Source organism: Temnothorax nylanderi, unplaced genomic scaffold (genome assembly GCF_030848795.1).
Source record: "Temnothorax nylanderi isolate EJ_2023f unplaced genomic scaffold, tnyl_v1.0 TNYL_tig0269_pilon, whole genome shotgun sequence".
NCBI classification, from domain to species: Eukaryota; Metazoa; Arthropoda; class Insecta; order Hymenoptera; family Formicidae; genus Temnothorax; species Temnothorax nylanderi.
The window spans coordinates 28,750-47,552 of NW_027249331.1; the positions used below are offsets into that span (position 1 = coordinate 28,750).

An 18,803-nucleotide genomic window follows, 5' to 3' on the forward strand; every position below is an offset into this window, starting at 1 on the left:
AAGTTAACCGTATTTATTTATGAAAGAAATACGAAAATAGTCTACCGAAACAGAAAGAGATCCGCATATCGCATATTCTTTATTAAAGTTTTACATTGAAAAATAAATATATTTTTAATACTAATACAAGTCATTAACTATTTTAATAAGAAGAACTTCTATGTTTTTTATATACTGATAAAATGAGAGAAATTGCAATAAGATCGTTGTAAAATATTAAATGGCAAATAAACGTATGTTGCCATTAGATGAACAGTTTTATTTGCTATTAAAAACGTTGATATACTTTGACTACCTTTTGCAATGTGACACATGTTACATTTTTTTGGAAATAAATAAGATTATTTAATAAATAAGATCATTATAATTATATAAATTTCAATCAAAGAATGATTTTCTTTGTATCAGAATTTAATCATCAAGATATACGCCGATAAAATTTGGCTCGATGTCGTCAAATATATTAGCTTTATCTTGTTATAATACTTCAAACTATAATGAGGTTTTACTAAACGAGATTTTAGTGACTCCAACAATAGAGACATTATCATAGCTATCTGTGAAGAAAAATCAGATTTCCTAACGTCTCGAACTTCGTGTATCACGGTTCTACTTGCTTTCTTCCCCTTATCGATAAATGAGTTTCATCGTTGTCCTTTAAGTTAATCTTCAACTTAATTTCTTAGAGATCTGAAATTTTTTGTTCTTTATTACCTTTTTATTTCTTATTAATCTTTTTCTTATTGCTTTATTTTAGTACCCTTCATTTCTTAAAAATTCGATACTCAGAAGTTTTTTCTTAAAATATAATAGTTTATAAATGATTAGACATTTTTAATATCTTTATCTTTTTAATTTTTACAATTATTTTTATTATTATTAAACATATATTTATAAATTTTTATTTTTAAAATTTATAATTCTTGCAAATATATAATTTTATCAGTTTTGTTTTTTGATTCTTTAATCGAGTCAAATACGAACTTTTTGCAAATGCAGTAGCATACCTGTTGCTGATTCTCTCGCTGCGTGGTCAAACGTGCTTCGACACATTGTCGAGTTTCAAGGAATGCTTGTCTTTGCGCCAGTTCCCGAGGGTGATGTGTCAGTGCGCCAGCTACGTTCGTCCCACCGACTACTACGATCGAGCTCAGCAACTAAAATAGAAATAAAGTTTTACAGTTAGATTCAGTCAACTACAGTTAACTGAATTCAATTATCGTTTTTCTAGTATTTCAGATCTTGAATTGCGTTAATTCTAGTTAGTTTTTCTACATTTTTTCGAAATTAAGATTTAATGTTAGTTACATTAAATAAAAAAAAAAAGAACATTATTATAGAAATTTTATGTTAGTATGGTTTTTATTTCATAAATTTGATAAGGAAACATTTTTTTTATGTCGCCATTAAATATTCTCAAAGTAATGTATAAGAAACAGTATCTAATATCCGTTTTTAGAAGAACTTTGGAAATAAATTTTTTAAATAAAAGTTTCTAAAGGGAGTTTTCATAATTTCATAATTCTAATATTAAATTCTTCGGTAATTATCTCTTGTACATTAGAAACAAAAGAACGAATTACATATCTGCATTTTCGAAATTTAATAAGTAAAAGTACAAAGTATTTTTTCGTTTTAAATACTTCAATAATCTAAATATTTTGGTAATGCATTTTTCTTGAAAGATTTTGTAATTCTGTCTTCATAAAACAGAAGAAATATCTACAATGACATGGGTTATAATTGTTCGATTGTAACGAAAGAATCATATGCGTATCCATGAGCGAGGATAAGGAAGAACGAGTGGATTACGAGTGTCACAAGATGAGGATCGAGAACGAGACTGCTAAGAAGAGTTTTAATGCTGGATCAGTAGCTATAAGCCGAGGATCGGGTAGAAAGGAACGTAGCAGGAAGAGAAAGTTTAATACTGGATTAGCAAAGTGGAAGGGTGGAGATTAAAGGAAAGAGTCGAAGGAGAAGGATGAAAAAAGATATCTTGTAAGCGTTGAAGAATATGAAAAAAGCGTTAGTGAAAATAACAAAAGAGATTAGACGACGAGATGCGGTTACGAATGTTAATTCGATAATACCTATATATCGTGATTTGTTACGACATTCAGTCGCGAATAATGGATTATATATACTTTTAAATTTTCTCTTTCTTTGTTATATAAGTTAGATACATAAAATATACATTATAAAATTTTATTAATAATACACACAGTTGAAGTAATATTACTCGAGGATATATGCATTAATTCGGGAAGTAATATTTTTAACTTTTTGTCGTTAACCAGAATTCGCTTGTCACTCTCACGTTTGACAATATTTGGTTTGGGGCTAAACTGACCAGCGAATATTACACATGCGCGTGACGGTTTTTATTTTACCAGTTGTGTAAGCTCTACCTTTGCGTATCAGAATCAATTTAGCTGCGGCCCTTCGGCTCTGTCGACAAAAATGCATATGGACGCGAATCCCACAATCGACGAACGCCATCACGCGTATGGGTGACTTTGTAAGCCATCGACGTTGCTCACGATTCAGTCGGCTTTATCGGTGGCAAATTTGCTCGCGAATGCATCGCACGTGCAGCTGCAACGATGCACGTGCAGTACACATCCGGCACATTGTATCGTGTATTCGCGACATTTGCAGACTTTGCCAGGCGCGGCGTGAATTGTCTAACAAAAGGAACCGAACGACGATGAGATAAATACATTCTTATAAATCAATGTAGACGTAGAATTGAATTTACTGCAGAAACTGCATATTTCGCGCGCAGGAACGACAGAAACGGCTTTACACGATCGTGATTTTGTACATGGTCTGAAACCAGGATGAAGAGACAGGGGTTTTTATTAATCTAACGAATATTTTAACAACATCCATTATAATCGTTACTGTGTGCTCTGGGAACGTAAGCTAGGAATTATGGTATTTTGTAGATTATTTAGTTTTTATATAAATATGCATTAAAGTATTACGAAAAAGAAGAGATTATGAGAGAAATAAACTTCGATGTTGGTGAGAGATTTTATCTATAACAACATTATTTGCCGTTACATAATCAATTGAGCAATTATTTAGTTAAATCTCTACAGTTTTATCAATCACATCAATTTCTTCCTCTATCTCTTCTTTATCTGATACCCTATACATTTAAAATATTGTGTGAGATTGATTATATCAACAAAGTGGCAGGAAGTTGAAGTAGGAAACGACAGACAAGTGTTTCATTCTCGATAAATATCTCTCGCGGGGTTCAGCCACCGATTGACATCGCCCTTATTTTTAGACCCCGAGCCCTAACACGCTCTCGTTACACGATCCAATAAGCACAATGTGAAATGGAAGAGGATTAGCAGCGACCCTCACTTTCTTTTTCACGCCGTGGTGGCGAGATGGGTATTTAAGGGGGTGGTAGCTTTGCGGCGACGAAAATCGATGGCTGGGCTTCGGAGGAATCAGAAGAAACGCCACGACGACATGAGACTCATGAGAGCTCGCTTCCGGTCGCCGCTGACAAAACTCGTTTACGTATCGGTCAATATTTAAATAAGCTCCTGTTAGTATTCATTGTGGAACCCTTATTGTCCCAGTATACTTATAGCTCCTGAAGAAACTTGGTATCGAAACGTTTTAGGCTGGTATGTCCGTAGCACGTCCTTGTCTCGAGTTCTTTAGCAAATAAGATCTTAAAAGTTGCGTGCCTTGGCTGAATGGCCGCTCTTTGTTTACCATAGGGTCTGACATATAATGATAAAATTACAAGAAAGTTCTTTTTTTTTTAATTTAAAGTTTGTTGACAGATTAATCAATTTATGCTAATGCCATCGCGATGGTTTACATAACATTAAGGCAATTGCGTATTAAAACATTTTTACTGTGTGAAAATATAAGTCATAATAAAAGCATAATTAACTAGTTTCTCAGTTTTAATAAGTATCAAAGAGATGCGTAGATTGAAAAATGAATTTCAAGAAAATTTTTTTTGCTTTTTAACAAAATTACGCTTATATATTAAATGTTTATATAAAAGTTTAAAAAATTTGTTTTATCTTTATCCTTATTCTCATTGTTAGACATCTAAATAATATTAAACACTATACATATATAGTTTTATTTTGTTATTTAATATAAAGCTTCGTGTAATAATTGCCGTTATCAATTTAAGGGTTAATGCAAGACATGGCGTCAAGAGACATGATGAAGCGCTATTGAAAGGCATTAATATTATACATTAGCTATGCGGTACTCTGAAGTATGATTACGCGGTTAACAGCCGAAGTCAAACCGCCGCGATTTACCGAAACAGCGCGACAGTGAAATTTCTCGTCCTTACGCGTCCTTACGCGAAATAGGAAAATTTCGAAGTAAAGGGCGCGTTCTATCAAAGGGACTGCTCGTTGAGTTTGCTCACAGTGTTTCGAAGAGATTGTTGCAGCGCACACAATTACATGCAACCCTACGTTGTATACATAGTCCTCCCGTCTAATGAAACCCAAGTTCTGATGGGTTATTATCGGGACACCTTGTATGGTGGCTTGTACCGTGCGCGGCTCTTTGATCTATCTTCATAGAAGGTACGTCAACTATCTGCGAAGGGTCGGCCAACCTCTTGTCCTACGTGAATCTTCAAAATGGATTATCGGATCCTGCGTGGAATTGCTTCAGGTGGCTATATAACTTATTTGTAATCTTAGGCGGATTTATTCGCAACCACCTGTAGGATCGTCATCTTGGACCCCTCGATTCGCTATTCTTTTTACGAGCTACATTTTTTGGTGCGGGTATTTTGCAGAGCTTCACGGCAATATTTCTCTACGTGATCTGATAAAACTATTACAATTTTCTTACGAAGAAAAATATTAATAGAAATTTTAGAAAAATTTATTCCCGGAAATATCATCTCTGTGTGATATAAGAAAGTATTCAAGAGCAAAGATATTTTTATGATAATATATATACCTGTAGCATAGAAATTTGCGTGAAACAGCATTTTTTGTCGCATTTTTTAAATTTTCTTAAAAAATAAAACGGTTATATATAATATCTTTATCTTCTTTAATTTTCATTAGAATGTTCTTATTTTTCTAGAAGTATTATATTAAAAAGATCGACTCAATAAAAGAATAAGCATTATTTAATCTCTTTATCCTCTTTAATTTTCATCAGGATATTCTTATACTTTTGTACTGAATACATATCTATATTAACATTAAATTCTGCGCAAAAATTTATGAAAAAATGTAAAAATTACTTTCCTAAATTTGGTTTTGTTGCGGGTCGAAATGTTAGAATATTTTAAAGTATTCTCCTCTATTTCTACACGATTTGTATTTGAACATAGTATCCATATTATGTGAAATTCTGGTTTAAGGAAGGATAGAGGGAGGGAGGGCGAAGGAGGAGGAGGAGGGGGGAGGAGAGGGAGAGAGAGTGAGAATCACTAACTTTTGGCCGCTATAGACGATACTTTGCTTCCCGTCAATTAGAATTCCGCCAAGTCAGAGTATGTACGTAGATGCGGTTCTGAACTTAATTATTTAGAGAGTTACATCGGTCTCTCGGGAGATTCGCGGTTCTCCTGCGTTATCCGCAGGTCAGATCGTTGCGAATTTAAGGGAGAATTCTACAAGACCCGCTTGAATATTGCATGTCGCGGGAAAACGGCCGGCCTCACATATGTCTAACAAAGGTACAAGGTCGCAATAGAGAGAAACGTCGCCTCGTCGGCTGATTTGTCCGCTGTAATGGAGGTCGAGTTTCGCAGAAGGATTTAAAAAGCGCGCCGAGCTAAAGAAATGCTTTTTATGCCTCATAATCAGCTGGCTGCTTTGAAAACTGCACTGAGAATGCTTTCATGAGGCTCATATAACGGCGTCTGTAAGGGAATTGCATATTACTCGATGAACTCGCACAAAGATAGAGGTGCATATGATATTGTTGATCGCAAACAAACAAGAATTCAAAAAGATAAAGGAAGGAAAGAGAAAGAAGCCTAATATAAATCAATTACAGATAATGATGTAGTTATAACATATTTAAAAAATTATAAAAATATAAAATTTTTTATTTTAAGAACATTTACTGTCTTCTCAGACTTTTTTATGTTTAAAACATACAAATTTAACATAACAATTAATAATGTGAATTATTAATAATATTTTAAAAGATTGATGAAAGAATGTTATGAAATCAATTACATAATATTTCAGCTTTTTATTAATCTATTCAATACGGTTCAATATGTTTTTAATACTCTTTTTAATTTACATAAACATGAGCAATAAAGTATTAATATCAAATATATAAATACAGCTTCAATAATAGTACAAAATATGTACAGAATACTTAAAATATTCATATAATTTATATCTTGATAATAATACTCATTACACTAGAATATATTAATTATTAATCTTAATATAATAATTATATTAATAATCTTTATACTGCAACTTATAAGACGTCGCATCAAAGCAGCTGTATAAATTATTCTCTTCGTGAATTAATTGGCATTAAATCTCGTTTCCATCGATGGCTGTTCTGAATACTTCGATAGCACATTTATCGATATAGCTTACGTATAGGTAATGTTGACTTCAAAGACATTGCTAAAACTAGTGGGGATTCTTATTAATCATGTTGTATCGGATTGTGTCCAATTACGGGTCGGATGGAATTCGCAAGTAGATGAGGCGAGTAGGGAACAATATTTTTCCAGTCGAATATATGTAACTCTCCTTACAGTTTTCATGGAGCACTCTCATTCAATCATATTTCCTGTTTCTGCTCGAGCGACGAAACCCTCTTGACTTCAAACGCCAATTGAATTTTCTGATTTGTGCTCGCCGCACGGCTGGTCTTGATCTCTTTCTTTGCTTCTCTGTCTTTCCTATCATGTCATGAATTTGCAGCTTTTCATGTATTTACAACTTTTATTATGAATTTACAACGTTGTGACCAGAATTATCATCGTACTGATATAATTCGTGTATTCTTAATAAGTCTTCCGTTCATAAAATTTTCAATTGTAACACGAACGGAAAATCGCGTATAAAAGTCAGCGATTTTTAAGCGAAAATAAACAACAAAATTAAATTTTTATATAAAAAAATCAATGTAAATATACATAAAATTTTATCAATATAGCTATATTAAAAATATGAATACGTATAGAAATGTATATATTATATAGAATTATATCATAGAGTGTATATATATATATATATATATATATATATATATTCACATATGTATTCTTTACAATATAATTTTATAATACATTTTTATTATTATACAATAATTAATCGCATTTAATAACGCTGCACAGAATTGGCATATCGTTTTATTGTTTCAGTACGAGAAATTGCTTCAATTGCTCTAATTGACAATTCGAGTAAATTCGAACCATCCAACAATAAAATTCTACGGAGAACTTCTTCGCTATCGGCCGAGAAGTCAAATGCGAACTTACGAGAGGAAAACGAGAAACGCACAAACTACTGCGACCTGTCGCTCCGTATTCAGATTTCTACTACTTGAGCCTGAGCGTAGCTCTCGGCTGCGCATACTCGCACCTTTATTACTGAAAGATATTCGCGCTCTCCTCGCGTTCTCACTCCATTTTCATGTTTTTTTTCTTCTCAGATAAGAATTTCTTAAAAAATCATAAAACGCAATTTCTTCAAAATATTTCATATTGCCGTAATACTTTTATTCAACTTGTAATTAAATAAATAATTTTTTATATAAATAGAAAGTCAAAAAGAGAAAAAATATCTATATTTTATGAAATATATACATACATATGTATATATGTATATAGAGAGGTACCTTTTTTACAAATAAATTATGAAATTTAAATTATTTATGGAGAAAACATTGGTTTCTATTTTTATGTAATTTGCATTAATTCAATAAACATATGCTGCTTTTATACGCATATTTGCTTTAACATTTATACTTTACAATCTTTATACTACCTCGACTTGTTTTTGTCGCGAGACGATAGAACATTAGAACGTGGGACGGAAATTTATGTTCGCTCGCAACAATCCGTTTAAATTTTTTACAGCTATCTGTTTCCAGTACATTTAAACGCGTATGCTTGCTATTTTGTTGAAAATCCGTTGAAAGAATTGTTTTGCGATTAAATAATACATGATGATTGCAACAGCGGATTTCTCGTCATCTCACAAAAATCTCTATAATTTGTATAGTAATTTTTTTCAAGTCTTCATTAAAATTAAAATTGAAATTTAAGTTAAAATTTTATTGAGAGAAATTTTTAATAGAAAATGTTAAAATAAATTTACTAGAGAAAAGAGTCTTATTTACAATTCGGCGTTCCAACGTAAGAGAAATTAGACGTAAAATAATTATACATTATAATTAAATAGTTTATCATTACATTCTTGTTTTAACTAATTGTAAATAAAATTGTTTTGTACAATACTTCAACTTTTTATAATGCTTAAACTTTTTATCGCCCTGATGCAAGTTTGCTTCGTAACGAAACACGTTTTTGACGCGGGCATTTTTACGGCGAGTGATCCATCAGAGTTATCGATGAATCTGATGCAAGCGGACATGTTGCCGTCTTGATGGCAGCGTAGTCGATGCACGTATGTCGATAATACGCAGCTTTCGAGTCGAAAAATCGCATCTCTTTCATGTCACCATACATTGACGCTTTTCGCATTGCATTTGCAGCTTTAATGTATCGTTCATCCTTTTGTGAATGCTGGAAATAGAATTTATTGGAAATAGAATCTTGATGCGACTAGATTATATTTTCTAACGTGAGAAAATTGTTACGTAGTCCTCTTTCATTTCACCATCACGTTCTTCAATTTACATCGAGAAGTTCACATAAAATCAAGATTTATGTAATGCAACTAACTTTCCAGTTGAACCAGAAATCTCCGTTTGTCTACAAGTCACTTTTCAACGGCATGTTCGCCATTGCGGCATCACGTTCGTGCGTGTATGAAAATTAATGGGAGCTTTCGGACGACGAGTCGTGGCACAAATGTACCGTAGTCGCTGTTGAAAGCGGCTCGCGTGAAAAGACTCCTTTTTTCAAACTCGCGGCTTCAGTTGAAAAATGATAACTCGCGTGCAATTAAGTTCTTCCTAATTTTCGCTGTGTCTCGCCGAGAGCAGCAATTAAGCAAACGGCAGTCGACCTCGCGCGATGTTTTCCGTCCGTTCATTATTCCGTCCGCGTCATTAGAGCGTCGTCGTCGTCGTCGTCGTCGGGGGCTTCGTCGCGGGGTTGGTAGCCGCATCGACAAGGGGGTCGACCTGAGACACGAGAGTCGAAGAGTGCTCCCGAGCGTGCAGGAGATATCGATTCGCTTTTTTCCCCTCCTTCCGTCTTCGCGTTCTCCTCATTGAGCCGAGGCACCCATGCGACTTCCGTTTCCGACCCCGCGAGAACTTACTTCCCCGAGAGATGCGTTGTCGATCGATTCGAGTCCCGTGCACGTGATCGCCGCGGAAGTACGCTTGAGCAGGGCTCACGTTTCGCTCCTGAAATGAATATACGCGCTCGTCGTCGCTCATTATGTGATATTCGTTACGATTACCCCAAGTTCTCGTCTATAAGGGTAAACAACTATTCTACCCTGAGGATGTTATTCGAGAAGAAATACCATGGCACGTGATGTTTGTGCAATCGTTGAAATTAATATAGTTTCTTATTATAAATTCACGACGTGGCGTTGATGCATTGAGCAAATATATCGTAAACATGTATAGGGTTTATACTTTGATTATTATTTATGTCGGCTTAGTTTCAATTAATAATCATAAAATCGTTGCTGTTTTCTTTAGGCTGCATGATATGACATTTCTGTAAACTAATAATTTAGGTCAACTTCATTATAATTCAGTTATTAAGAGCTTTTCTATATTATGTAATTAATTCCTGCTCGGTCTTGTGAGAAGATAATTTCACGTTGTATTTCTTCCTCATAAAGACCACCGTTATCTCGATGTCGACTGACCGTTTTGCTCGTTCAGCTTCTATCTTCTGCCTTTGTTTCCTTGAAATCAGCGGACAGATTTTACAGAGAAAACTTGATACCGGACATAGTGATCGGGTTTTCTGTCATGGGATTGTGTCGTAATTAAAGGAGTGCTTGCACCGGACAGTCTTGGACACTACAAATCTCCCCTTATCGAAACGCGATCTTTGTCCAGTGGGTTCAGCGTCTCTATATTTCTAATTAGTAATCTTACTCTTAATAAACTCCAAATTATATCCCTATCAATTACAAGTCGTGCCCTAGCTTATCTACATCATTAGTCTCCGCAGGTTTACTTTACCACTTGACACAGACGTAACTATGTAGGAAAGCTGTTAACTGAAACGTTATAGTTTCTCGTCGCCACAATAAACTTGGCGCAAATCAAATCAAGTAAACTACGGACGAGCTACGGACGTTACTAAAGCCTCTTATCTGATGACACGTCGTCTCATTAAAAGTTGATAATCAACTAGCTCTTTCGCAGAAAGACAAAAATCCCATTGTTGGCGAGGAATTACTGACGAATATATGATTCTTCGAATTTTATTTATAAGTAAAACGGCACGTTAATTGACCCGATTGGATATAATATCGTGGCGAACTCCGATGAGACGCAATTAATTCCTAAGCGGATCAAGCCGCGCGACGCGACGGGATTCTCTTTGTTCCGTTCATAACTTCCGCCAGCGCTGCAACACTCGTACCAATTAACGCAACGCGGAATACATTTCCGCGCTATTAGCGGAACGCGGAGACACTTTATCCACGTGTCGAGATCAACCACATGCTCCAAGTTTGTAAGTGCTTTCCAAGAGCAACGTTAAATAATGCGTTTCTCTTACCGAATGTGCGCTTGCGGAACGATGATACTTGCACATATTTCCGAGCACGATTTTTTAAATCTAAAATGACATAATTCCGATGCTACGAGGTATTGCGTAATATCTAAAAAGTGTAAGTTCAATATTTTGATACAAGAAAAGTAGTTCATTAATGTTTATCAGCACTGTCAGCAGTTGACAGATACGCGAAGACGTTTTCTGTTTCAATTACAATTAAAGTAACATTTATGTTAAATAAAAGAAATGTTTTTAATGAAATGTAATGAAGGAGTGAATTGCGTATCAATTTCTGCAACAAGTGAAACTACTCTGGAGAATTATCGATATAAAAGTTGCGAGAACTCTTCATGTTAGATTAAATCCTCGTAATATTCATGAGTTTCTAGACCTTCCTGACTCTTATAATAATTCTGTTACAATTTCCCTTAATATTTTATTAAAATGTGATTTTTGGAACTTATGGTAATAGCCACCCGTATCTTTATATTTATATTAAATTTCTAAAAATCTTGTTTATTGTAACTTTTTGATGTGTTTATATTTATATGATCGCAACGCGGTATAATTTTACTCTTAGCGTGACGTCGTCATAATATATATATATATATATATATATATATAACCCTTTTCCATTACGTTAATTAAAAACTGATTAATATCTATCAAAAGATAACATAAAACGAAATAAGATAATGAAGAAACAAAGAGAAAAACAGTAATTTATGACAATAAAAATTTAATGCCGCATCCATTGCGGTTTACGTGGGTTGTACACGTAACCAACGCGTTTGCATGTTATTAGAGTTGTTCTTCGTAGCATGCAGCTAAAAAGGGTATGACTCTATTTCTTCAAATAATTTGTGTCTGATTTTCTTTTTAAGAAATTACGTTAATTGTACACTTGCAACATTAATAACAATCTCTATATAAGGAAGAAAGTACGCGTTGTCATTTAAAAAAATTCTTCGTTACATTACCAATTACCAAAATTGTTCATCATTCGCGGATATTTCGCTGCGATATTATTCATACACGGATAATTCAGAAATTTCGGAATAAAATCGAAACGCGTATTTATTTTTACCGACGCCACGAGCCAGCTACAATCGGCCGTTTAAATATGTAGTAAAATACGCAATAAAATAATTACTCTGATTTCAGTGGCGGAAAGGGTATACGAGGAGCATCAACGCATGCGTTAAAAGTGTATAAATAAAAAAGCACATCGTCGAGGAGAGTCGATTCCGCCTCTGGCAATCTATTTTTCATCAACACGGAGTTTACGTTTTATGATAAAGCTTCCTGTTTATTTCAACTTTCGTAGGTAGCCTTTCTCTCTCTCTCTCTCTCTCTCTCTCTCTCTCCCGACCTCATTGAAAATATAAATCAACGATCATAACGACATCGCGAAAGTTCTCATACCTCAGTAACATACTTCAGTAGGGATCTACCAAGTTCCGTTCAGTTCGTTCTCAGATGCTCTAATTAAACGTGCGCGGGCCACGGACGTAGTTATTTTGAAAGTTCACGTTTGTGAATGTCCGTTTGACTGAAGAGCAGAGGTAGCGAGCTCCAAAAATGTTTTTGCGAAAACGCGAAACTCGCGAAATGTTCTTTGAGGTTTGAGAGTTGCCTTTGAGAGGTATTATGTACACGCAAAGAAACGGCCACATGAGTTTCGTAATTATGTCACGTTTTACAAGGAGAGATGATCAACGTTGCATTAACCGCGGTTTAATTCACTCTTTGTCTTTTTTGTGCCTTTGGGAATGGACAAAGAATATGATTAAACATAGATTAAAAGTCAACCAACGTTCGTGCAATAAAATCGCGAGCATTCCCCACTCTTTTCTGAACAACTAACATGTACTCGTTTATGCAAGAGTCTCGCAGGATCGACATTTTATGTGCCGCAACGAAAGATTTCTCCCTCTGTGTGGTCGCGCATTGTGCTTTTTTAAGCTCAAAATGGTAAAAGCGAACGACCGAATGAACGTTCTTGCAAAATGGCAGCCTTTCGGCGAGGCTGTTTCATTCGGTCCTTTGTACCCTCGTTTTTATTCGAGCATTCGTGTTTGTGTGTCCGCGTTCGTTCGCGGCAGTAATGCATTATTTCACGCGCGTTATTCCGCACACGCATGAACAAATATGCGTTGCCCCGGAGATGTGTTATTTCGCGCACAAGTATGCACGTAATTGCCGCCTAATTTACATAATCAGTTTCCATAGCGAACTCAATTTAGCTCATTGTAACGTAAAATTTATTACTCTCGAAATTCTTGTATGCTTTCATTCGTCTTGGGAAGATAAGTCACTAGCGAAGATCGACACGATGTTATGCACAAATAAAACTATCTATAAAACAAATATTTAACTTTGGGCTTTAAATAAAATATTAATTTTTTTTCATTTATTTATTAGGACAAAAAAATTATTTATTACATAATTTCTATGCATTCCATCTTTGCAGCATCCGAAAAGTTTAGAAAACACAACTGTACAGTAGAATGACACTTATCTGATCAAAATGTAAAACCATCAGCAAGTTACTGAATATGATAACGTGCATAATATATCGTAAACTTGATTGAACTTTATACTGAAGGATGAAGGAATAAATGAATAACACACCGAAAATGTGATTGATTAGGCATTATAATATAGCGTGCGCTGTAGGAAACTCGGAAAATTCCCTAATACCAATCTCCTGCGAGTGGCTGCCGAACCAATGTTCTCCGTCGTAACTTTTTTCGCGAACGAGCGGCCGATTGTACGAGAATCGATGGTAATCTCGCGAGATGGAAACGCGTCAGGACAAGGTTTTCGTCGGGACTCTCTTCTTTCTATTAACCTCCCTACCCATTCCCTTCTGATTTCAGTGGAAGAGCATTCTAGCGTCTTTGCGTGTTATCTGGCGAAATTACCGACGCAACCACGACAGCGTCGACAAAACCTTTTGCTACTTTTCTCATCCTAAATACACATACATACACACATACACACACACACACGCACGCACGCACGCGCGCGCGCATACATTTACTCTCTGTGCGTCTCGTCGATGTGATCAACACCAACGTTGCACTTTGTGCCGCTCGTACGAAACATACAATAACCGTTTGCGTATAACCCAGTCTCGTCGTGAAAATAAGGCTCTCTTGCATATTATCACGAAAATTAGTTTGAGAGAAATATCCTGTTTGAAAAGAGAAAAATTTGCCCCGAACTCGCCGTTGTGTGTCTGACATATAACGGACCTTGCATATTTGTAAAACTGTTCGAAATACCTAATTATTTTTCTCTTTTGCTACCGCGCGCACGTCATGGCTCTCAGAAGATGAGAGCATCTCGGCGATACACCGAAACTAGAATAGGTTCACTCGCGTAAATGTTATTAAGATTGCACGCTGCCGGGATAAATTGAAGTTCCGGAAACGCAAATAGAACTAACCACACAATGCCAGTCCCGAGAAACTCTGTATTAATCCTAAAATTCAAGGTTTCTCTTGATGTATATGCTCTTTAATATAATTCTATTCCAAATTAATTAATTGCTTCTCAGATAAGTAAAATTAAATGTTTGAAATAATTGTTTCGTACAAATTGGCTGCATTTTCAGATACAATGTTGATGTGATTATTTGGATTCCTTATTAAAGAATAAAGTCATCTTTTTATAGGATAGTTATTACTCATATTTTATAAGTATTAAACATTTTAGAATGCTGAATATCTAATTCGCGTCATTGTTACACTATCGTTGTATTTCCATCGTTTTCATCGCTGTTATCTTCCCTTCGCTTCGTATTCGCTTCGTATTGGTAAGAGCCGCTTACGGCTGTCGCGTCGGGCTCTCCATTATTTCATTCCATTTAACTCGCTACAATGTTTCGACTAGCACGATTGCCATTCTCGCCAATTTCTCCGCCTATCGCCGGCTGTTTATCTTTATTTGAAGATGACACCGGAGAAATAGCTATTTACGTCATGGCGCGGGTAGTTTACACCGTAGGCTATATTCGAGCCGAATTATTTTAGTAACAAAATCGATAGTTACTGCGGCTATTAAGATACACACGGGTCGACCCTTCGGAATGATCCTCAGCCTCGTGGTCGTCAGTGAGGCTGTCCACAGCGACGCAAGGTCACGTTACACTTTTGGAGTGGAAAAGATTGTAGGCCGGATAGCCAAGATAAGGGTCGACACCGGATTGCCTCTCCGTTCCATCGCGAACTATCCCCTTCATTCTTCATGCTAAGAAACGGACGGAAAAGGAAAAAAAGTTACAGCTAGAATGGGTGATGGTCGTCTCTCGCAGGAGAATGGAATACTTAATAACCCTTGGGCCGCTTTTTCCCTTCGCTTATTAGTCTTTAAGTAGACACGACGTGAAAAATGATGCTGTTAGTTGCTTGCGAGTGTCGACAGATTTTAACCAATTTCGTAATTTAGTTAGAGGAAAATGTAAAATGAAAGACTTTAATACGTAAATTTTTAAAATAAGATTTACGAAACAGTGCAAGGCTTATTGTTCGCTAAAAGTGATTGTGTATGTACTTGCCCCGCGGAAACGCAACTAAATACCTGTGTATTTCTCATATACTTCAGTATTTAACGGATAAGGGAGACATACTTATCATGAAGATGTGAGATGTAAGAGACGAGTCCAAAATCTTAATGATCTAAAATCAAATTTTGTAGAAACAATTCTTTAATTATGAAAAAAAAACAATTGTGTTTGTTTTAGGATGACGTACTCTTGACTGTTCGTTTTAGTATTTTTGACGACGTGACTTTGCAAGTACCTTCGTAATCGCTCGCAATGATTTGATGTATCTAGGTCATTTTCGTGATTCCGTAGATCCGATGTCGAAGATCGAGTGTGATTGATCGAGCACGTCATCGTCGTTCGCGGGAGATTCGGTTTCGCGGCAATCACGCGAAAATATTCTGACTCGGCGCGCACGAAGAGGTAAAAATTCTATTCCGCAAACCAAAGACTTCTTCCAACATAATATTACGGTGTCTTAATTCTCGTATCTTAATTAACCCATTCGCTGCGCGTTACTGACCATCATGTCAGTGATCCAAATTTTTTATAGTTTAGCATATAAAATTTTAAAGAGAGAAAACGATCAGAAGACAATACTTTATTAAATGTAAACTAAAGAAAAGTAAAAATCATTTAAATAGTATGTGTACTGGATTCAAATTCGCGAGAATATGTTCGGCGGATATTCAGCCGTTCCTCGCCTATCAGTAGGACTCGCAGCCAAAGGGTTAAAGCGACGCAACCCTGGTTAATTCGAAGTTAATTAACGCAACGATGGCGGAATTGAGCGAATCGCGATGTCGTCGGAGAAAATTCGCGTTTAATTCTATAAAATGACAAAACGGGAAAATACGGAACTTATATCGAGAGATCGTTCATTAAACGATTTAACGTACCGAACGCGTTGTTTTTTATTTAGAGCTTATTTGTTTTTTCCTCCTCTTTTTTATTTTTCGTTACCAGGCCTTTGTTTTTTTTATTTTATGACAATCTTTTCATCACTTTTCCGGCATTGCGCCACGCCAGTCGCATCCGAACTATTCGTACGATTTGTTTTCGTCGGCGTGGAAGTTACGCGAACGTCGGCGAATTCTTCGTATCGAATTTTTTGCGATTTACTCCGCAGCCTCGATTAAAATTGCAGCGTTCCACGTTAATATCCGTTTTTCATGGAAAATCTGCACATTTTCGCGATGTAGTCGCGCAATTACCAAAATCGCCGGAAATTGAACACAGGATTGGATTGATCGCGGGGAAAAAAGAAGAAACGAACGTAACAGACTTCAATAGATTTGACCATATGTATATCTGGCTGCTGACAGAACAATTGATTAAAATATAATAAATAGAATAGTGTAGTGTAGTTCATATATTTTATAATAAATTCTAGCTATAACTTTTTTATGCAGAACAAGATATATGTTACTTTAACATATTATAAATCAGGACTTTCTAAATCAGACTATGCCTAATTTGAACTCCGTGTTTTATTTTTTCTCATATTCTTTTTCATCACGTTCATATATTTATAGTGCACGTCGAAAATAACATAGAACAAAAATTACCGAGAGAATTCTATTTAAACTGTGTCTAAAAATCCATTGTTTGCCATTTTTTTACTTCGTTCTTATCATTCTTTGTCCATTGTTTATCATTTTCAAACGATATTTAATTTTTCCTTGTAATACATTTTAAAACTTGTTACACTTGCAAACATTTAAATAAAACATCCGCGCCTTATGAGATATACTGGTATCGTTTTGATGAAAATTTCATTCGGGTCTTACTTTCCCACTCAAACTTTTCAGCTTTCGGTATTTAATATTAAATAGTCTGGCTTTAGGGGAAGGTTATTGGAATAAATCCCTGCCAAGGTAAAGTAAAGAAATTTCAACGTAAACTATTTATAAGTAACTTCCGGTACACGCGCGTCTTATCAAGGGACGCAGTAACGTCTCGCGCTAAGTATATAATATATTATTCTGTCCATCAAATACAGTATTATAATATACATATATGTATGATGCATATGATAGACGAGCAATATTGCAGGTATAATTGTAAAAAATAATCCTAATTTTTTATCTGTTACATTGCTAATGAACAAAAAATATCTCATTGTTAGTAAAAAAAAAAAGTGACAAGATGCTACTATGAAAACTGCAATTTTTCTTTAATTATACAAATTGCGTTGGAAATTCTTTATCTGCGACTGCGTTAATATACTTTCGAATCATTTTTACGTCTCCTACGAAGTAAAAAATTTAATAAACAATTAATTAACTTTGTTTGTGAAATATGTCATTTTCTTTTCTTGTATTTTAATAATATTCCGTAATTCTGCAAAATCGACAAGGATGCAGCTTGTAGCTGCGCCGCGGAGAAGAAAGTTCAACGCTGATTCTCTTTTCGTCTTTTGCCATTTCCTTTCCTCGCTTTGCTTTCGCGCTTCGCGACATTTTCCGTCAAATATTTATGTCGAGAAGACAAACGATGGGGCTCGTCGTTATCTATATACCACGTTGCGATTCCGCTGTCTTCATCGTCGCTTGCTCCTCCGCTCCGCAAATAAACGGCAGCTGTACAATATCACGAATTGTCTCTTTTCGCATTTCCGGTCGATTAGGCAGAATGCGACGCTTCTCTCGTGTATACCGGCTTGAAAGCAAAGCGATTTCGTGCGCTACAAAGAGGCACTTTTGACGCGATCTCTGATGGTGTTGAGTGGTCCCGACAAACGGATGCGAGATAAACTGCGCCAAATGTTGCGGCTTTCATCGTGATTACGCGGAGAAGTGGCGCGTCACTTGTCTTGTTGTGCGTGTGAAATTTCTAGACAGATCGTTCCGCTTTATAGTTTCCTACGAACGATGAATTTTATTTATTCCCGTCCCGCGCGCAATTCTACGTCTATAAATGTGTCACTGAGCGTTATTAATGTCTTTGCTAAAATGGAAACACTGTTACACAACTTCTGGTTTGAAATTTGCTGATAACGGTTGTTCATGTTTCCTCGCGGCTTCTTGATTACTCCTCGACGACATACAACCCACATAAATAACGAACGTATCACGGCACCGTTATCTCGTCTCTGTCGCTAGAAGTTTCTTATTTTTGAAATATTTTTCGTATCTGCCGATTTTTCTATGAATAGCTACGACAGCTTAATAAACGTTCATAAATCATTCAGGGAAATCTGGTTATCGATGTAATTCAGCGCTGTGTCATCAATATGAAAATCTCGTACGGTGCCATTGAATAAAACATCCCCCGGCTACCTTCGCTATGGGGCGAGAAAATAAAGCCATTATTTACGAGAATCCACCTGTCCGTGCCTACCAGGGGACAATCCGGGTGGATTTT

The 18,803-nt window shown here is 35.7% G+C and overlaps 2 protein-coding genes across 6 annotated transcripts in view; one reads left to right on the plus strand and one right to left on the minus strand.

The window, feature by feature from the left end:
- LOC139780236 (uncharacterized) overlaps positions 1-18,803 on the plus strand; it is a 96,499-nt gene that overhangs the window by 10,282 nt on the left and 67,414 nt on the right. The window lies entirely within an intron of this gene.
- Positions 64-18,803, minus strand: part of LOC139780237 (adenylate cyclase type 5-like) — a 94,957-nt gene continuing 76,217 nt past the window's right edge. The window contains exons 8-9 of one of the 2 annotated variants that reach the window (XM_071718788.1): positions 1,008-1,157; positions 64-690 (exon numbers count right to left, since the gene is read on the minus strand). In XM_071718788.1, coding sequence (XP_071574889.1) covers positions 670-690; positions 1,008-1,157 — 171 coding nt within the window. In that variant the 3' untranslated portion in view covers positions 64-669. Of the gene's footprint in view, positions 691-1,007; positions 1,158-13,525; positions 15,143-18,803 lie in introns of those variants that run through there. The other variant, XM_071718789.1, reaches the window with a different exon arrangement.